Below are 19,741 nucleotides of genomic sequence, written 5' to 3' on the forward strand. Positions count from 1 at the left end.
TTGCCGATCAGAAGGTTGGCGGTTCGAATCCCTGCAACGGGGTGAGCTCCTGTTGCTCGGTCCCTGCTCCTGCCAACCTAGCAGTTCGAAAGCACGTCAAAGTGCAAGTAGATAAATAGGTACCGCTCCAGCGGGAAGGTAAACGACGTTTCCGTGCGCTGCTCTGGTTCACCAGAAGCGGCTTAGTCATGCTGGCCATATGACCCGGAAGCTGTACGCCGGCTTCCTCGGCCAATAAAGCGAGATGAGCACCGCAACCCCAGAGTCGTCCGCGACTGGACCTAATGGTCAGGGGCCCCTTTACCTTTACCTTTACATCCTGGTTTCAGAATTGATGATGGGTAGGTTATAAATCTCCTAACTAAATAATACTTTCAAACAGGACCACTCTCGGTGGATATTACACTCCATAGGCCAGGGTGGGCAGCTTGCAGTAGATTGGCAAGAGTTTCCAACTCCCGATTGTCATAACAATAGCAACAGTTAAAAATCCCCCCTCCCCAAATTAGCTTGCTGAAAAAGAATACTGGACAGGAGTGAGGAACAGAAACAGATTTTTATGTGAAAGAACTTTCTACTTGCTTTTGGCATTGGTAAATTTATGAGCTGAACATGCACTCAGAGGCACATGTATATGTATATGTATATATAATATGTGTGTGTCCAACTGGCTAAGCCGCTATTTTGTACCTGCCTCTGCTTGGTTGATCTCAAGGTTCTCACTAGCATAAAACAAAAGTAGGCCCCAAGTCTGTCCACTCCTTCCTTAGGTTTCATAGGCTCCTCTTTGCAAATGTGATGGAGCCATTGTCCTCAAGCTTCCAAATCATAGAATCATAGAGTTGGAAGACACCACAAGGGCCATCGAGTCCAACCCCCTGCCAAGCAGGAAACACCATCAGAGCACTCCTGACATATGGTTGTCAAGCCTCTGCTTAAAGACCTCCAAAGAAGGAGACTCTACCACACTCCTTGGCAGCAAATTCCACTCATATGCCAGCCCTCTTCCTCCTGTGATGTAGGACTCATGTAACCCTGTTTCCCCGCAAACTTCATTTCCATCTCCCCCATGGAACCATAGCTCCTTCCTGTCCCCCATCCCCTTCCAAGTGAGATTCCAGACCACCTTCCCTGCAGTTTTGTCTCTTCACTATCCCTGAATCTGATGTAGGTTTAAACCTTCAGCTACATCTTTCAGCAAGTTCCCAACCTTCGGTCACAATCAATTTGCATGGGCTGGGAGAACTAATGAGCAGCAGTAAATTCATTAACATAGTGTGGAGAGTGGGGCAGTCAGTGGGGCAGCACAGGCAGGGGGGCATTGTGCACCTGGGTTGCTAACAGCAAGCCACTTACCAAGCGGGTGAGGACTGAGAGCAGTGCAGCAACAGAGCCAGTCTGATGGTCCTGCTGCTGTGCTTGCACTGCGCTGAGCTCTCCACACTGCAGTCGTCTCCCTCTCAGCAAGCAGCAGCAATGCTCTCCATTGGGAAGCCATGTGCACAGCACTGCCCTGCTGGAGTTAAAATTTCAGATAACAAATCACGCCGCAACATAGTTCAGTCACCATCTTCTTAGATTTTTTTTTATTAAAAAAATAATAATTTCCTTTGGTTCTGCTGTGGGCAGAAGCTGTTTTTCACTTACAAACAGGACCTCCAGCAAATAATACCATATAGCAGAGTCACCAGCACATTCTTACGCATGAAACTGTTTACTATATATTTCTTGCTTTGAGGCCATCTATACTACATTATTATTTTTCTCCTTCCAAGAAATAGCAGTGGGAAAGAATGTTAAGAGCCTTCCTTTTAAGTTGAACTTTGTTTTCAGTGGATAGGATATGAGTAAATATAGGCTTTATCTGGCCTTTATCTGCAACCAACTATTTCAAAAACATTGAAGCCTTAAGTGATGGAATACTGAATTTATTGTTGTTTTGAACTTGTACTTAGCCTTATTTTAAATCTGATCGTTTGGAATCCATTTCTGTATCATTTATTCTGGCCAAAAGCACTTGGGGAATTTTAAGTCGCTGGTGATGTTGGATTGCAGACTCTTAGCTTTTAATGTAGTGCATTTATTTTAAAGTCTTAGCCTAAGGTTGCCACAGATTTTTTATGAAAGACACAAGTATTCGTTATGCATTCCTATTCTTTCATAAGGACTACAAAAAATACAGTGCTTTTATAAATCAATGAAACTGCTGTTTAGCGGATCATATTCTTATCATGTCCATTACTTTGTTCACCTCTTCTTCAGACAATGGCAAAGGTTATAACCACAGTGCTGAAATTCCCTGCTGACCAAGCACAGAAGATCTTGGAACGAGAAGATGCACGGGCATTGGTAAGCCATAGTAAGATACTAAATAAAAGTGGCTTCTCAGGTGTGTCTTAACATTAAAGCTCTTTGATTATTGCTCATCTAACTTTCCCGCAGGAGGATTTTGTATTTGGAAGTAAGGATTTCGCACAAGGCAGGAAAACGCTTAGTGATAGCAATAAACACCTTAATGTTGGAAGACCCTGAGTGCATCTTTGCTGATTGTGATGACAAAAAATCTCCTGTTATGTCTACACCAGCACTTTGCTTGATATATCTGTCTTCCAGTTGGACTACAACTACAAGTCAGGGAAACCTATAAAATGTCAGTGTTAATATGGAAGAAGTCTGCAACAGTTTTACTCATCTATGCAAAAGCCTACTTAACATGCCACCTTGGGAACTGTGATGTTGAAAAGCAGATGCTTTTCAATTAAAGTAATTTAATAAATCCTATAATATTGATCTCAGCTTATGAAGATGATAAACGCCCACAATCATAGGACTATCCAGGCATTAGGTTTATCATTCTGTTTTATTATTAAACACTAGGGTTCAATGTAGGAATTGCTGAAGGGAAAATTTGCCATATAAAACCAATATACTTTCATGGATCTTGGACACATGAATGATTGTCAATTCTGTCTCTTTGTTTCTTCTTTTTGTTTCCTCAAAGGATGCTGCTATCTGTTTTTGCTCACAAAATACATTGATCCCAGAGCAAAACAGCTTGAATGGGGTTTCTCCCTTTTTCTACATTTTCAGCTCACAATTTAAGCGGCAGTTATATGTGATGGGAAATAAATATGAAATAAACTTAATAGTCTGCCAGCATCCCATTCAAAATTACTTACCTTTTGTGGCTACCATTGGTTTGTTCTAAAACTGTGTCTGAGTACCATTTGAAGACCATGACAAAGGTACAAAGTACAGTGGTGCCTCGCAAGACGAAAATAATCCGTTCTGCAAGTCTCTTCGTCTAGCGGTTTTTTCGTCTTGTGAAGCAACCCTATTTGCGGATTAGCGCTATTAGCGGTTTAGCGGCTATTAAAGGCTTAGCGGCTAAAAGGCTATTAGCGGCTTAGCAGCTTAGAAAAAGGGGGGAGCAAAAAAAATCGCAAGACTTGCAAGACGTTTTCGTCTTGCGAAGCAAGCCCATAGGGAAATTCGTCTTGCGAAGCGCATCGAAAAACGGAAAACCCTTTCGTCTAGCGGGTTTTTCGTCTTGCGAGGCATTCGTCTTGTGGGGCACCACTGTAGAGGAAACAAAAAGGACTTAAAATTCTGTACAATTCAGATTTATGGGGAAACTATTTGAGCAGTGGCACACTACATTTTGTGGGATTCTGTTTGAAAATTGAAACGTTGTCATCAGTTGGTTTTCCTGTTTGGCTACTTTCATATCCTGCTTTAATACATACTAATACTTGTGCTTTTCTGTTGGCTCTATAATTTTGCATGCAGTTGTTAGACGAGATGAGGGAAATAGAATACAGTGGTACCTCTGGGTACGAACGCTTCTGATTATGAACACTTCTGGTTATGAGCTCCGCTAACCTGGAACTAGCTGCTCCTGGTTGCAAACTTTGCCCCAGGATGCGAACAGAAATCGTGCACCCAGCAGGAAGCCCCATTAGCGAAAGCGCGCCTCAGGATAAGAACGGTTTCAGCTAAAGAACGGACCTCCGGATCAAATTAAGTTCGTAACCAGAGGTACCACTGTACCAGGCCCAATATTTCATGTTGTGTCTGTCAAAAGAAAGTCACATGTGTTCCTACCCTGGAGTCCTATTTTGATACTAGCAGTTTTAGTAGAAATTAGTAGACCTTTGCCTGAGCCACCTGAAGGAAAAAGTAGCAAGAAACAACAATGAGGCATCCTAGGCTTAAAAGCAAACTTCCGCAGGTTCATGGATTGTGCATGTGCATTGCATGAAGCGGGCAACACTTGGCTCTAGTTTGCCCTGGAGCGCAGTGCCAGTGCTGGCTGCCATTGCTGTTTTTACACTTCACCCGTATGTCAAACTCTGTACAGAGCAGAGAAATGGCAAGGCTAATCACTGGCATCTCACTTGCTATGCCCACAAGTTTGACAGTGTGGAAATAGATGTCTAACATGTCTAAACTCACATTGCTTCTATTAACACAGTAACCCACTAAGCTGTTCTTTTCCTGGCTTTGTAGTTCACCTCACCTCGCAGTGGCATCTTCTGAATAAGCCATCAATCAGTGCTTTTAGTTAGCATGTGGGTGAGTGTTGCCTGGTACATACAATATTTGGTTTTGCCTAGTACATACAATGCTTGTTAATAATAGTGAGTGATATCCACTGTTAGTTGTACAGAGTAAACCCACTGAAATCTGTAGACTTAAGTACATTCGCTAGTATGATAAGCTTTGGCTACCACCCAGTAATAACTAGTCCCTCCCACTAACAAGCATGCCGAACACTTGTTCTTACCATATTTAATTTGCAAGGCAAGCACTTGTAAAGAGGACTTCTTAATCCCACAACATTTTTTTCTGATCTTGGATCAATTTTGAAGAACATGTTCGCAGCTTCACACATCTGATGCATAAGATTAGAACAACATAAGATTATGATACAAGTTGCACTGATTTTGGCTCACTTTACCTTGTGTACTAATTGCTGATATACTGCAGACCAAACTAGATGTAGTATATTGGATTGGATCTCCCGGCATTTTTTATTTTATTTTAATAGCAACAGCAGTACCCTGTTGCACGTTTCCAGTGTCATGTTTATTTTGACCTTTATTTTCCTAAATATATTAATGTCAGTTTTCACTTCAATGCTCAGAATGTAATAAGGAATGGAAAACTTAAGTTCCAAGTCACAAAAATCAGTAATAGGTTTATTATTCAAAATTGATTGCACTAGCCGTTCACAACTGTCAGGAAGGGCTAGTCATCCCCTTTCTTTCTAGCTGCCTGTGAATTCTACATCTGTTTTGAAATCTGGCATTAGGACTGAATTCATAAGAAGCTAAAAAATCAAGTTATGAATTGCTTTGGAAGGAAATCTGAAAATGTGAAGCAAGCTGTCTGCAGAAAGTCCCAGTGCTGTAGAAGTGGGAAGTTTATCCTCTGTATTTTTACATGTTCTACTTTGCGTAGTCCCCCAACTACTGAATTCCCACATAAATCTAGGTTCTTCAGAATTTAAAAAATGATTTAAAGTCAAGCGTACAAAATGTGATTATGCAGAAGTTCATTTTGGAAATACAAATTTATTTAACTTAGATTACAGAATACAGAAGCCAAGGAACTTGCAGAGGACAAATTATTTTGACCATATATATGCTTCAATATATTGATACTGGGTAGCATGCATGGAAATTACTCAAGATAATATGAAGCTTTTGTGAATGAAATGTGATCAGCTACGTTGGCCATTTCAGGCTAGACTAAAACAACAAAACATTAAAATCACCTGTGAGGTCAATGAGCCAAAGGAAAAGCTGTTTTGAAGATATCTCAACTCCATATTTTAGCTGAAATAAAACTTATAAGGGGATACATATGCATATAGTAGTAGTAGTAACAGCAACATCATCAACAACAGGAAGGATAGATAGATAGATAGATAGATAGATAGATAGATAGATAGATAGATAGAGTGTCTTCCCTGCATCCACTGTTATGGATATATTGCTCCATGTCCCATAGTACATTGTGCCTGCTACCTAGCCAAGACCCTTGCAGTCTTTCTGTCATGCCATTGTGCCTTTTCCATTCACTTACTAAGGGGGGGGGGGAGTGGACTGGATCTGGCTGGTGGGCCAGATGTGTAATATTGAACTGTATTAAGCAACACACACCAGTAAACTACTTTTTTAAACTGTAGGATAGTTGGTTTTTAACTTGCCTCTTAAACTTATTATGTCTTTCTGTATCGTAAATTAGTTTGTTGCTTTGCTTTTACTTGCGCTTTTTTTATTTTTTCATATCATCCCTCCCTTCCAGTCCTGGCTGCGATCGTCCTCTTGAAGAACTTGCAACACATGCACTTTGTAGCAGATGGCGCTCCTTTGAAATCTGATCATATCTCCATACTAGCACTATGAATAATGGACAGGAGAAGAACTACTATTCATTGCCCCACATGAAATGAGCAAAATGAAGAACAATAATCGGTTGTGGGCTGGGCATGAATGTAATCAAACAGTTGTCTTGAAAGATTGTCTTACCCGGTGATGGAGTGCTTATATTGAACACAGTTTTCTATTTTGGTTTAGAATATTTTTTAATAAATGTTTTGCCTCACTGCAATACAGATCTCACAGGATCTCTCTGACGAATTAATGGTTTGACTGCCCTATTTATTTTTAACAGTTTTATCGTCTGAAATAATTGTGCAATATACTTTGGGTGGGTAGGAGGCATTGGTAATGTTCTTGGTAAATTAAACCTGTTTCGACTTTTTCCCCTCCCTCACAATTTGATCTGTTGATTGTTTGCTAAAGGCAATTTCTTTCAAGCACTTGCTTTATAATGAATCCAAATTGCAGTACCTCATTTGTTTATTCCTAGCTTTTGTACTTATATTTTGTGGGGAATAAATTTACACTCCTGTAAATTGTAAATAGTTACTACTTCCTTGTATCATAAGCTGATCTCTGACTGTTGGCAGTGCTAATCTTGCAGAGCTGGGAGAGAATAAAACTTCTATTTACTGTACAATGCTGCAGACTGATGTACTTTTTAATAGCAAATATTACTGTCTAATAATTGCTGAGATCTTATTCAATAATATAGGTGAACTACCAACAAAGCCTAATACCCTGCTTCTGAAACATAATTGTAAGCTGGTGGTGCTTTTGGGAGTTCTAAAACTGAGCACGGCCTAACTCAGGAGTCGGAAAACTTTGGCCTTCCAGATGTTGATTAATTACAACTCCCATCAGCCCTCAGCAACATCTGGAGGGCAAAGGTTCCTCCTGCCTGGCCTGATAAGCAGAAAATGCATGATAATGTCATTCACAAGTTCGGTATGTAGCTTACTGGAATGCAGTTGCAGAGTTCTGCAAAACTCACGGATTCTGGCCAGAAAACAATTTTAAAAGTCAGGTATAAATCTTATGGCAGACATGCACGAATATTTCCCCCCCAGAATTCTCATTTTCATCTCACAACAGGCCTAGTAGCTTGCTTTCCATATAAAACAGATTTTCAGTGTGGGATCCATGGACAATTAAGTCACATTGGAATGGATAAGCTGAACTGACATCCATGGTTGAGTCCTTCTTGAGTCACATGAGAAAGTCAAAACAAACTCATTGGAAGGAAGATGTAAATCCACAAGCAGTGTGGTCTGAAAGAATGTGAAATCATTTATTTTTGCTTAAAAGTAAAGGACCCCTGACAGTTAAGTGAACCACTCTGGGGTTGCGGCGCTCATCTCGCTTTACTGGCCAAGGGAGCCAACATTTGTCCGCAGACAGTTTTTCCAGGTCATGGGGCCAACATGACTAAGCCGCTTCTGGCAAAACCAGAGCAGCGCACGGAAACACCGTTTACATTCTTGCCGGAGCGGTACCTATTTATCTACTTGCACTTTGATGTGCTTTTGAACTGCTAGGTTGGCAGGAGCAGGGACCGAGCAATGGGAGCTCACCCCATCGTGGGGATTCGAACCGCCCACCTTCCGATCAGCAAGCCCTAGGTTCAGTGGTTTAGACCACAGTGCCACCTGCGTCCCTATACATTCTGTCTTACACAAAATTGTTTCCACTTTATTTCTGCTTAGGTGATAACAATTTCGTTTAAGACAGAATGTTATCTGCATCTTGCATATGGAATGACATTTATTAGATGAATCCATTGACCATAGTAGCATCAAGAATTTAGGCATCATATTTGAGCAGCAGCGATGCTGAACGGGAATAAAAAGTTGATTTTATTTGAGCAATCAAAGTGTGTTAAAGGAACATTCCTACTGAAACTGCTAGTTACAATATCTAAACAGCAGAAGGTTGAGCACAGCTTTAGTTTTTAATATTTAGGGCAATCTCATTGCAAATGTGGAATGAATATAACTTTGGATTTTCTTCTTGCTCTTTCAAATTCTAAATCTTCCAACATTTAGACATTAGTAAAAACTGTCCTGTGAACCTTAGACTTTCTAACTATGGTAATGTACAGTACATTGTGTTTTGACATACTGAAGAGTCTGAGGTTTTGGAAATTTCAGAGTTTTGTTTTTTTTAATGGTCTTTAATCTTCAGGAGTTCACAGCATACATACTTCAGACAGTGAGATACACAGAGGGGATGAGCTCCTTTTGCTTTTCTGTTTCCATCAGGCATTCCCATCGCCTTTGTCCATACAAATACATGTTGCAGAAATCTGAAATTGTGTGGACAGCCATTTATTACAAGCAAAAAAAATACAGTATTAGCCTGAACATAAGCCACATTTTTAAAAAAATTCTGACCGTGAAAAGTTAAAAGTGCGGCTTAAATTTGCGACCTTACAAAAATTGGCTTTTACAATATCGCTGCTGAAAAAGGCATACAGTGGTGCCCCGCAAGACGAATGCCTTGCAAGACAGAAAACCCGCTAGGCAAAAGGGTTTTCCGTTTTTGAGCTGCTTCACAAGACGAATTTCCCTATGGGCTTGCTTCGCAAGACGAAAACGTCTTGCGAGTGTTCCGATTTTTCCCCGCTCCCCCCCCTTTTCCTAAGCAGCTAATAGCCTTTTAGCCGCTAAGCCGCTAAGCCTTTAATAGCCACTAATCCGCAAAACCGCTAATAGCGCTAAGCCGCTAATAGGGTTGCTTCACAAGACGAAAAAACCGCTAGACGAAGAGACTCGCGGAACGGATTATTTTCGTCTTGCGAGGCACCACTGTACGGTAAAACAGAACAGTTTTATTGCCGATTTGCAAGCTTGAGACTGTTGTGCAGTTAACCCGTAGGATTTTCTTTTACATTTGCCATTTATGGGTGTGAGTGCCTGTGGAATTGTAGGAATTGAATTGCAATTTTAGCAATTTTACGGTAACTTTTGCGGGCTTGCAAATTCAAAGGCTTAAATTGGCTCAGAGTTACAATTCTACCAACCGCAGCGATTTTCAGCCTGTAACCCAATTTTAAGGGACGGGCTTATACTCAAGTATTTTCTTTTTTTCCTCTTGAACTTTAAAGGTGTGGCTTATTTGCGGGTGCGGCTTATATTCAGGCCAATACGGTAATACAAATGTATGTAACTTACACAATTTGATCCTGGTACAAACTTTTTATTTCCTTTGTGTTGTTTCTAGTTTGCTTTGGCAAAGAGCTTTGTTTTCTTAGAACAAAATGTTCCTATCCCTCTTCAGTAGCATTGCTCGATGAGTTTTTTCTTAAAAGTCCCAGTCCCTGAATGTGTGACCAGTCTTTGTTTGCACACAAGACTTTCTAAGCCAGCAGCAGCTCTGCCATCCTACCAGATGAGCTGTCCTTGTCAACTGGAGGGGGACATAGAGAATTTCAGAAGCAGGTGTCTAATGTAACTTGTGGGGCGGCTGCTGCTGGTGGACCTTTGAGAACCCAGGAAGTCCTTCCCCCAGATCATCTGCACAATTCCTTGTGTGCACCAAAGGACATTGTTAGGGTAGCATCACATGAATTGTAGTTCCTTTTTAAAAAGTAATTATCCCTCTCTTTGGTTTTTCATGTTTGACCATATATGGAAGAACTCAACCTACAGAAAATTGGCTAATATATAACAACAGACCTCACACTCCTCCACACTATGTCAAATGAGTCCTGTTCTTTCCCATCTTGCCTTTTAGGGTTTTTAAAGAGTTGCAGCAGTCATCTTTAGATATAGCTAAAAATATACATTTCGAGATTGGAGTTGCCATATACAGTATATGTCACATTACTAGAAATCCCCACACCTGTAGTCTTTTACTTTTGACATCAAACTTTTGTTTTCAGCGTCTTGCACTTAAGAAGCCAAAATCTCTCTCTCTCTCTCTCTCTCTCTCTCTCTCTCTCTCTCTCTCTCTCTCTCTCTCTTTCTTTCTTTCTTTCTTTCCCACCCCCCCTTGAGAAGTGGGATTTATTTTCATTCCCACAAGATACTAGTGAAGAGGTTTTTTTGTGCTTTTGTTTTTGCCAAATGTTGAAATGAAACTTAGGGCTGCATACAAATAATTTGTGAATAACATTGGAAGGGGTTCCCCTCTCCTTCAGCTTGCCTGACGTTAGCCATAAAGGACCAGTGATTTGATTAGTGGACAAATCTAATTGGAACTGAGAGCCTCTTAATTTCTATCCTAATTGCAGATAAGTGCCCAAGAGTACTGCTGTTGCCATCTTTAAAAAAAAATAAAAATGTGAGTGAACGTTGATTCTTCACCATATTATTCTGAAGGGACATTTCTCCTGGCAGATGTAGACTACTACCCAAATCTAGCCTTCAAGTTGACATGTGGGAGAGGGCATCTAACACAAATCCCCCACTTGCTCTTCTGTTATGCATTTTCCTCTACTCAGAGAGTTCAATATATCTTGATACATTTTTTGAGATTATTATGGATTAATCCCTCCTTTCCATGTTGCAAGCTGATAGCTAAAGTAGGCAGGGAGAGTCATCCTTCCAAGGACTCATATTGCTCACTGCAGTCCAGGAGAAATGACCAATGGGAGGAGCACAGAGAAAAGACCTGCTATAGTGCATGTGTAACAGCAAAACCAGACACTTTCATCTGCCCCAGCTGCAGTAAAACATGTCTCTCCTGTATTAGACTCCACAGCCACAGCAGGCACTGTAACTCTCAAACAGTTTGACCTTCCCCCGATGGCACACTCTTCCATTGCCTCTTGAGACAGATGCCAACATCCAGCCTCTCTAAATAGTAAAGGTAAAGGTACCCCTGCCCGTATGGGCCAGTCGTGTCCGACTCTAGGGTTGTGTGCCCATCTCACTTAAGAGGCCGGGGGCCAGCGCTGTCCGGAGACACTTCCAGGTCACGTGGCCAGCGTGACGAAACTGCTCTGGCGAGCCGGCACCAGCGCAGCACACGGAAACGCCGTTTACCTTCCCGCTGTAAAGCGGTACCTATTTATCTACTTAGGGGTGCTTTCGAACTGCTAGGTGGGCAGGAGCAGGGACCGAAAGACAGGAGCTCACCCCGCCGTGGGGATTCGAACCGCCGACCATGCGATCGGCAAGCCCTAGGCGCTGAGGTTTTACCCACAGCGCCACCCGTGTCCCCAGCCTCTCTAATACTTTTCCCCAAAAAGAGTTCTAGGCAACTGTCCAGTAGTTACAACACACCATTAGTGTGGGCTTTTTTAAAGGGGTCAACCACATGGCTGCCTTTTTCATGTGTCTGATACCTCTCCATCATGCAACGAGGCATTCACAACACCCTGGACCCGCCAACTGCTCCACTCTGGCTAGCTTCAACCAGCCAGGGGACATAATTGCATATCCTATCCACATCATCAGGCCACATCAATTCATTGCTACCTGTTCTCATTGATACTTCAGATACATTAACATTTTAGTTGTCCATATATCACAGAGAGAAATGCAGAGAGAAATTGTGTTTGCTGGTAAAGGCTTTTTGACTGGATTTGTAGTTACATGCCTTAAACCAAAACCCCTCAGTTGTCTTTCACCGTTGAGACTGCATTGGGTTAGCATTTGTCCAGCTGCTGATAATCTCAATTTCTCCTACCTCCCTTCTAAAGTCTGCAAACAGCTTGTGCATTTAAAGAGAAACTACATTTCCTATCAAGCTAGGAGGGGGAGAATGTATATGCATCTCAAAACAAGTTGGCAGCATTTAAAAGCTTGGAACAGTAATTTGTCCATGCAGCAAACTGGGCTTTCTCTGTTAGAAATCAGGTACTTAATGGCCCTCAAAATTGTGTTCTTTTATGCTAGGCTTGCTGCATCTCATTGCATTGATCTGCTGTATCTGAATTGCTACTTTTTGTAGAAAGATGCTGTGCTGAAGAAAAATGTGCATTTGAATGGGAAAGCAATAAGCTTACTGATTTATAAAAGGCTGAACAGCAGACAACAAAAATAAAAAGTCTGACACATAAAAAATGTCAAATATATACTGGCTCGGTTGCGAAACAGCTCCTGGCCATGAGCCTAGCTCATGAGGGAGTTGTGCTGCATTCATTGTCTTGCAACTCTGTAAATTGATGGGGCCCATGCTTTATTTTAACCCAAGACCGATTATTTATAATCCAGTAAATATGTCTTATTTTGATCCCTTTCATACCGCATCCAGGTGTGTTTATGGTGCACCTTAATCTCTAGCTGGGTGATGTTCTTCATTGAATGGGCGATGATGAGTCTACTAGGTAAGGTAAGGTAAGGTAAGGTAAGGTAAGGTAAGGTAAGGTAAGGTAAGGTACTTTGATGAGTGGACTATCAAAGACACTTCAAGAGTTCTTCTCTCCTTGGATCCTCTCACTCTCTTCTAGAATCACCCTCTGCTCGCTCAGTTTTAAGAAGCAGGAGGAAGGGGGTGCCATGGTTCTATGATGCCCAAGGGATTCATACTGATGATCCCCAACAGTAAAGTACAGTCATAAAGGTAAAGGGACCCCTGACCATTAGGTCCAGTCGTGGCCGACAGTGGCGTAGCGTGGGTTGTCACCACCTGGGGCAAGGCAAGTAATTTGCGCCCCCTAACCCGTGGATTTGCGCCCCCTAACCCTAACCCCCAGGTGCTGCGCCCGGTGCGCCCGCCCCCCTGCACCCCCCACGCTATGCCACTGGTGGCCGACTCTGGGGTTGTGGTGCTCATCTCGCTTTATTGGCCGAGGGAGCCAGCGTACAGTTTCCAGGTCATGTGGCCAGCATGACTAAGCCACTTCCCGAGCAGCACATGGAAACGCCATTTACCTTCCCGCCAGAGCAGTACCTATTTATCTACTTGCACTTTGATGTGCTTTTCGAACTGCTAGGTTGGCAGGAGCAGGGATCGAGCAACGGGAGCTCACCCCGTCACGGGGATTCGAACCGCCGACCTTCTGATCGAAAAGTCCTAGGTTCAGTGGTTTAACCCACAGCGCCACCCACATCCCAAAGTACAGTCATACCTCGGGTTAAAGACGCTTCAGGTTGAGCATTTTCAGGTTGCGTCCCGCAGCAACCCGAAACTAATGGAATGGGTTACTTCCAGGATTCTCCGCTCACGCATGTGCAGACGCTCAAAATGCCGTCACGTGCATGTGCAGAAGTGGCGAATCGTGACCCATGCACAGATCTGGGTTGCGTTCTGCTCAGGTTGCGAACGGGGCTCCGGAACGGATCCCGTTCGCAACAAGAGGTACCACTGTCTATAAGGAAGCAACAACAATAAAGAACAGGAAATTCATTAACTTAAAGCTTTGGCCATTTTTAATATGGATTTATTTAGGAGAATTGTTGTCAGGGGTACAGGGACAGAGGCACAGGGAAGGCAGGAAATGGAGAGTGATGGAGAGGAATCCCAGGAGAGCGAGGAAGAGGATAGCAATGACACAGGGGATTCCATGAGCCTCTCCAGCGAATCAGAGGATTCCCAGAGAGGGGCGCCTGTGGTAAGGGCAAGGGGAGCCCCGGGGGGAAAGTGTCAGGAGTGGGGGGCCAGCAGGGGACCCCAAAGCGGCAGCTGGGAATCAGGGCCAGCCTCCCCACCAGAGCGTAGCAAGGGAGGGGGAGGTTCCAGTGTGTCAGAGGGAGCAGCTCCAGCGACAGAGAAAGGGGAGGGATCAGAGCAAGCCGTTCTCCCGGAAGGGGAGGAAAGCAGTGAGGGGAGTAGCGTAACTGTCAAAAGGAAGGTCAGAAGTTGGGCACGCGCGCCAAGTTCAAATGAGGAGGTGCACGGGAGAACAGGGAGCCCGGAGGAGGAGGGGCCAGGACCCAAAGCCCGAAGGAGGGGGCAGGAGCAGTCTGGGGACTCCGCTTCAGGAGAAAGCAGGAGGGGAGGAACCCCGACGGGCAGAAAGACCCTGCGGAAAAGGAAAGAGAGAAGGAGGTGGAGCAGCGTTAGCTTATTAAACTGGTGTAGGGGAGGGACCGATTCAGAGGGGACTTCTAATGTCTAGGAGAAAGAGACGCGGGGCTGCACGCCTCGGTTGTGGAACCAATAATGAACTGCAATAAACATCCTTGTACATAAGAAGAGCTTGGCGTTGGTCTTTTGTGAGCTGAGACCTGAGGCAGCCCTGACAATTGTGAACAAGATAGAGTGAGGGGAAGGGAGGAGGGCTGACAGGCAAAATAGGAAGAGGAATATTTGGCTGAGTTTTCAGGGTTAACTTAAAACAGCAGATCTACATGTGTCTGTTTTGTGGGATCACTGTATCTTTTCAGGCAACCCCTTGGGCCTGCATTAATTTGTGTTAAGGAAAGGGAAAAGAAACAGTTTGGGCAAGGTGATAAATATTTGAAACTTGCGTTCTCGCTTGCCATTAGCCAACCAGGAGGTTTGATTCCTTTCGTCTTGACGCATCGTTTTTTAAGGCAGAAGTCAGACCAAAGCACAAAGGAAAGTTCCCACAGCCATATCAGAGGAGAAGGATGTTCTGTGCATAAGGATTCTCTAGTGAAAGTCGCTGAAGTTAAAGCATGTCATTACTCTGGGATTATCGCTTTATTAATCAACTGTAAGAGGGAGGCATCGCCCTTGTCTACATTGTGAAGTTTCTGGTTTGTGTCACCTCCAGTTTAGACGATTGCAAGCCTCCCCCTCCAATTGTTGGGCTTCAGTCAGTTCAGGCTCTGCTAAGCTTATCTTCCATCAGCCTCTTTCCTTAAGTTTATGCGCTGACCCCTTGTCACGGTCCACATCGATTTTGTACACATCTATTCATTTTAATGCATTCCATCCTTTTGTCCCTGGCTTGGTCTCCTCCCTTGTTTCCTATTATGCTCCATCTTTCAAAAGGCCCTGGATTCATATACCAGGCAAGAGGCGGCGGCTATTCCTTTATTAGGTCTCGAATCCCTGCGACAAGGTGAGATCCCGTTGCTCGGTCCCTGCTCCTGCCAACCTAGCAGTTTGAAAGCACGTCAAAGTGCAAGTAGATAAATAGGTACCACTCCGGCAGGAAGGTAAACGGCGTGTCCGTCTTCTGCTCTGGTTCACCAGAAGTGGCTTAGTCATGCTGGCCACATGACCCGGAAGCTGTACGCCGGCTCCCTCAGCCAGTAAAGCGAGATGAGCGCCGCAACCCTAGAGTCGTCTGCAACTGGTCTTAACTGTCAGGGGTCCCTTTAATTTTTTTTCCTACATATTGCACATATAAAAAGCTGGGAAACAAAAGACCCATGTGCACACATGCAAGGTGCTTCCAAACACATGGGGTTTGTTGTTTCTGGAGGGACTTTGTTGGTTTGGTTTGGTTGCTGTTGATGGTTTCTGCTTTCTCATTTTTACTTCCAATTAGCTGCTTCTGTTGCTCAGTAGAATGCCACTCCTTGTCAGGAGTGCGTGCAGGTGCCAGGCCCTGTGACCAGTAGGGATTCGCAGGACTGGGGCCTTCCTCAGTTTCTTCTGAAGAGGCAAGGCGCAGGTGAGGCGGCCGCTTGGTAACTCACTGCACCTGGTGGCAAGAGCTGGGAAGGGATATAAGGTCAACAGTTCCCTTTGGCTGTTTGCCACAGCAACACACTTCCTGCCTTGCTGTGTTTGGCTTCTTGCTTCATGATCCTTGAACCTCGGCTTCTTGACTCCCTGCCTCTTGATCCCCAGACCCTTGACTTCGTGACTCCTTGCTTCCTGACCCTCGGACCCCTGGTTTCTTGACTCCTGGCTCTCTGACCCTCTGACTCTTGACCTCCTGACTTCTGGCTTCTGGACTCTCGTTCCTGCTCCCACCCGGCCATCTTGCCCCCGGTCCTGACGTCCTTAGCTGGGACTTCAATCACCCGTAGACCAGGCCGTGACACTCCAGAGAGTTGCCTAGACTTTGAGGTGGGCTGTGAGAGCTCAGTGGAAGTCTGGCAACCTAATGCACATGTGATAGGCTTCACCTATCCATTAATTGAGTCACTTTTCATGCCTCTTAAAGCAGGGGCATAGCATGGGAGGCAGGGGGGCATAGCCCCTGGAGCACAATTTCTAGGGGATGCAAACCAGCCCCCCCCCCCGGATCCCCGTCCAGCCCTGCCTGCTTCCAGGGGTCTCTGGGCCCTGGAGCCCGGCCTGGCCTGGCCTGGCCTCACGATTGCATCCCTGGCCCCCTCACTGAATGGCTGCCTGGTCCATGTTGGGGGGGATTTGCCCGCCAAGGGCTGCATTGGGTGGCCGGACTCCTCCGTATGCAGGTGGGCAGACAGCACAGTAAGTTTTGCATGCACAATTTATGAAGAACACATCTCAACTGAAAGTTTATTTTTGGGTCTGGAGGTTGGGGGCGAGGAGTTTGGGATCTCTCTAATGCGACAAAGTCTATTATTCATCTGAACTTTTCACACAACTGGCGCATTATAGTTAACATATGTAAGAATAAACACCAAAAAAGCTAGTTAATCAACAGCAGATGTCTGACAGATTTCCCACTGCTGTGTTTTGAAAACTGAACGGTAGGGTGGACCTTTCAGTAAGGCATCCAGATTCCCTGTGTGATCATCTGGGTCTCTGGCTATTCATACCAGGAGAGAAAGCTGGGGAAACAGAGGCTATTGCACAGAGTTGGGGAACACACTTAAGCCTCAGGGGCCACAAGTGATTGGTGGGACCAGAAGACAAAAGGAAATGGAGCAGAGGAAGCAATTCTTACACTTGTTGTATAATAGACTACATGCCAGCCACACAAAAGTCAGAGGTTTCTACACACACAACCTCCTTCCTCCAAATAGACGAGAAAGAGCACATTCTAACCAGGCAAAAGGACATGCAGCAGGATTGGTGAGGCATGTGGAATGTCTAAATAAAGAGGGCTGCATTTGGCCCCTGGGCCTTGTTGGAGAAAAGCTACTCCATTTCCTTCTCTAGAGCTTCTAGCTAATGCGTGTGTTACTTTAAATCACACCAGGGTCCTGTTTGCAGCCAGCACTTGCCTGTAACCTGTTTGTCTAAGTTAATTCCACCCTAAAAGCTGAGCCATGTTGCTTGCTGTTCTCTCCAGACAAGAAGTCTGCTACTCTCTCTCTCTCTCTCTCTCTCTCTCTCTCTCATCTCTACTCATCCTGTAAATTGTTCCTGCATAAAACCTTTGAACTCCAAAAAACTGTAAGTGATGATTCCAATCTGCAAGGTCTGCTTACAGGCCTGAGGTTCCCCACCCCATCTCTAGTGGTTTATGTTAATCGGTGCACCTATGTCACTAATGGGATTTACTTATTCTTCTGCACATAGGACTCTGTACGCATAGGTAGTCCTGAACATTACATGAGGGAAAAAACAATGTGAAAAGCCCAATTCTTGTAATTGCAGTGGTTTTAAGAAGTGCTTTGTCTCTCACAATGGCTACACATTTGCACATTACGTGGAAACACATTATGGTGGAAATAACTAGCATTTGCAGAAATAGTGTATTGCAATCCATCTCTGAAGGGTATGCTGTAATTTTAGAAATTGCATCACTTTGAGCTTTTTTATTATTAATAAACAATATATTTGAGGAGATTTGTGAGGAGGTCTGTGAAACCATCTTACAGGGGTCATTATCTAGGTGATTGTTTAAAAAATGCTTGTGCTTTGGATAAAATGCTTAAGTGGTTCAGTTTTATTATTGTATAGATTTTAGCTGTAATCCAGCATGGAGTGAATTATGTTTCAGGCCATCAACTTTGTATTGGATTGTAGAGGAGATACAGTTTTAAAATCAATGCGCTACTTTAAAAAAAGCAACTTCGTTGCTTATTTGTGTCTAACTAAATAACATAAAAAATACTGGGTCAGCTTTTGATGGCAAAGGGTTTTGTTTTAATCAATTGACGTAAATGTTCAATTCTCCACGTACACTGCTAGAGAGGTGTCAATGTGAACTAGATCACTAGTAATGCTAATCAAGGATGACTTAATAGAATAACGATAAAGTCTCAGAGGCAATATGGTGCTATTGATTTCATTAGGTCTGCTTTATAAATAAGTAGCTGCAAAACAGGTCAGCCTCTTCTGGTTTTAGTTCCGCAGATATATCTGTGTTTTATCCAGCAATATGGAAAGCTAAACCACACAGAGTTTTCTTTTTTAAAAATTGCAGTCAAGCAGTATATATAAAATGGAAAGAGTATGGGGTGTTTATTGGGTTAGGAATAGGAACGATGGAGAATTCTGTTGGATGTGGAGTAAGAAGTGGAAATTCCCACAATCTGCATGCTTGTCAGGAACAAAAACCATGCTGGTGGATATTCACTACCGTTGTTTTAGTCTGCAAATGTTAACGCATATAATTATGTTGTTTTCTGCATTGTTTTTGATGTTTCCCTTACATATAAATTAATTATACACTTTCTGGCATAGCTGATAGTGAAATAAATGGCACAGGGTTTTCGTGGGAGCTGAACTGTATCAGATAGGATAAATTGCTGATTGTGATGAACTCAGGATGGGATGGAAATTGCTGCCTTCTTATGCTCCTTACATCATTTTATCGCGTCTTGACTTTTTAAATGTTGTAATTGGTGCTTTTTCTCCTTATACAGTGGTACCTAGGGTTACATACGCTTCAGGTTACATACGCTTCAGGTTACAGTCTCCACTAACCCAGAAATAGTGCTTCAGGTTAAGAACTTTGCTTCAGGATGAGAACAGAAATCGTGCTCCGGCGGCGCGGCAGCAGCAGGAGGCCCCATTAGCTAAAGTGGTGCTTCAGGTTAAGAACAGTTTCAGGTTAAGAACAGACCTCCGGAACGAACCACTGTATTGGTTATTGACTGTAATGAAACAACTTGCACTTGTAGTCTAGTGAGGAGTAATTCTCATGTCAATGTACATGTTCCTGGATGGCACATGGAGGGTTTGTAGGCAGGAATCGGAGCAGCCAAGTATAAAATCTCTCCACCTCTCCAACAGTTTTTCATCTGCTTAGTGAGTCTTATGCAAGGGTCAGCAAACCTTTTCAGCAGGGGGCTGGTCCACTGTCCCCCAGACCTTGTGGGGGGCTGGACTATATTTTGAAAAAAATAAAATAAAAAATGAATGAATTCCTATGCCCCACAAATAACCCAGAGATGCATTTTAAATAAAAGGGCATGTTCTACTCATGTAAAAACACACTGATTCCCGGACCGTCCGCAGGCTGGATTGAGAAGGCGATTGGGCCACATCTAGCTCCTGGGCCTTAGGTTGCCTACCCATGGTCTTGTGCAATTTGGTAATCAACCTCACACACAGGGTTATGCATCAGGCACTCAGAATCCATCTGGCTGTAGGAAGAAAGGAGAAGACGGGAGGTTGAATTCAGGTGAGCTGTGCAGAAGCACGCTGGCAAGCATGCT

General features: G+C 43.7%; 1 protein-coding gene across 6 annotated transcripts in view; it reads left to right on the forward strand.

Annotated features, from left to right (window-relative positions):
* Positions 1-7,029, forward strand: part of GOLGA4 (golgin A4) — a 58,354-nt gene extending 51,325 nt beyond the window's left edge. For 5 of the 6 annotated variants that reach the window (XM_083467744.1, XM_083467746.1, XM_083467742.1 and 2 more), the window contains 3 exons: positions 2,263-2,349; positions 4,510-4,575; positions 6,313-7,029. In XM_083467744.1, coding sequence (XP_083323870.1) covers positions 2,263-2,349; positions 4,510-4,539 — 117 coding nt within the window. In that variant the 3' untranslated portion in view covers positions 4,540-4,575; positions 6,313-7,029. The remainder of the gene's footprint in view (positions 1-2,262; positions 2,350-4,509; positions 4,576-6,312) is intronic. The other variant, XM_083467743.1, reaches the window with a different exon arrangement.
* Positions 7,030-19,741: the final 12,712 nt, after the last annotated feature.

The sequence above is a fragment of the Podarcis liolepis genome (assembly GCF_965112155.1).
Source record: "Podarcis liolepis genome assembly, chromosome: 12".
NCBI lineage: Eukaryota > Metazoa > Chordata > Lepidosauria > Squamata > Lacertidae > Podarcis > Podarcis liolepis.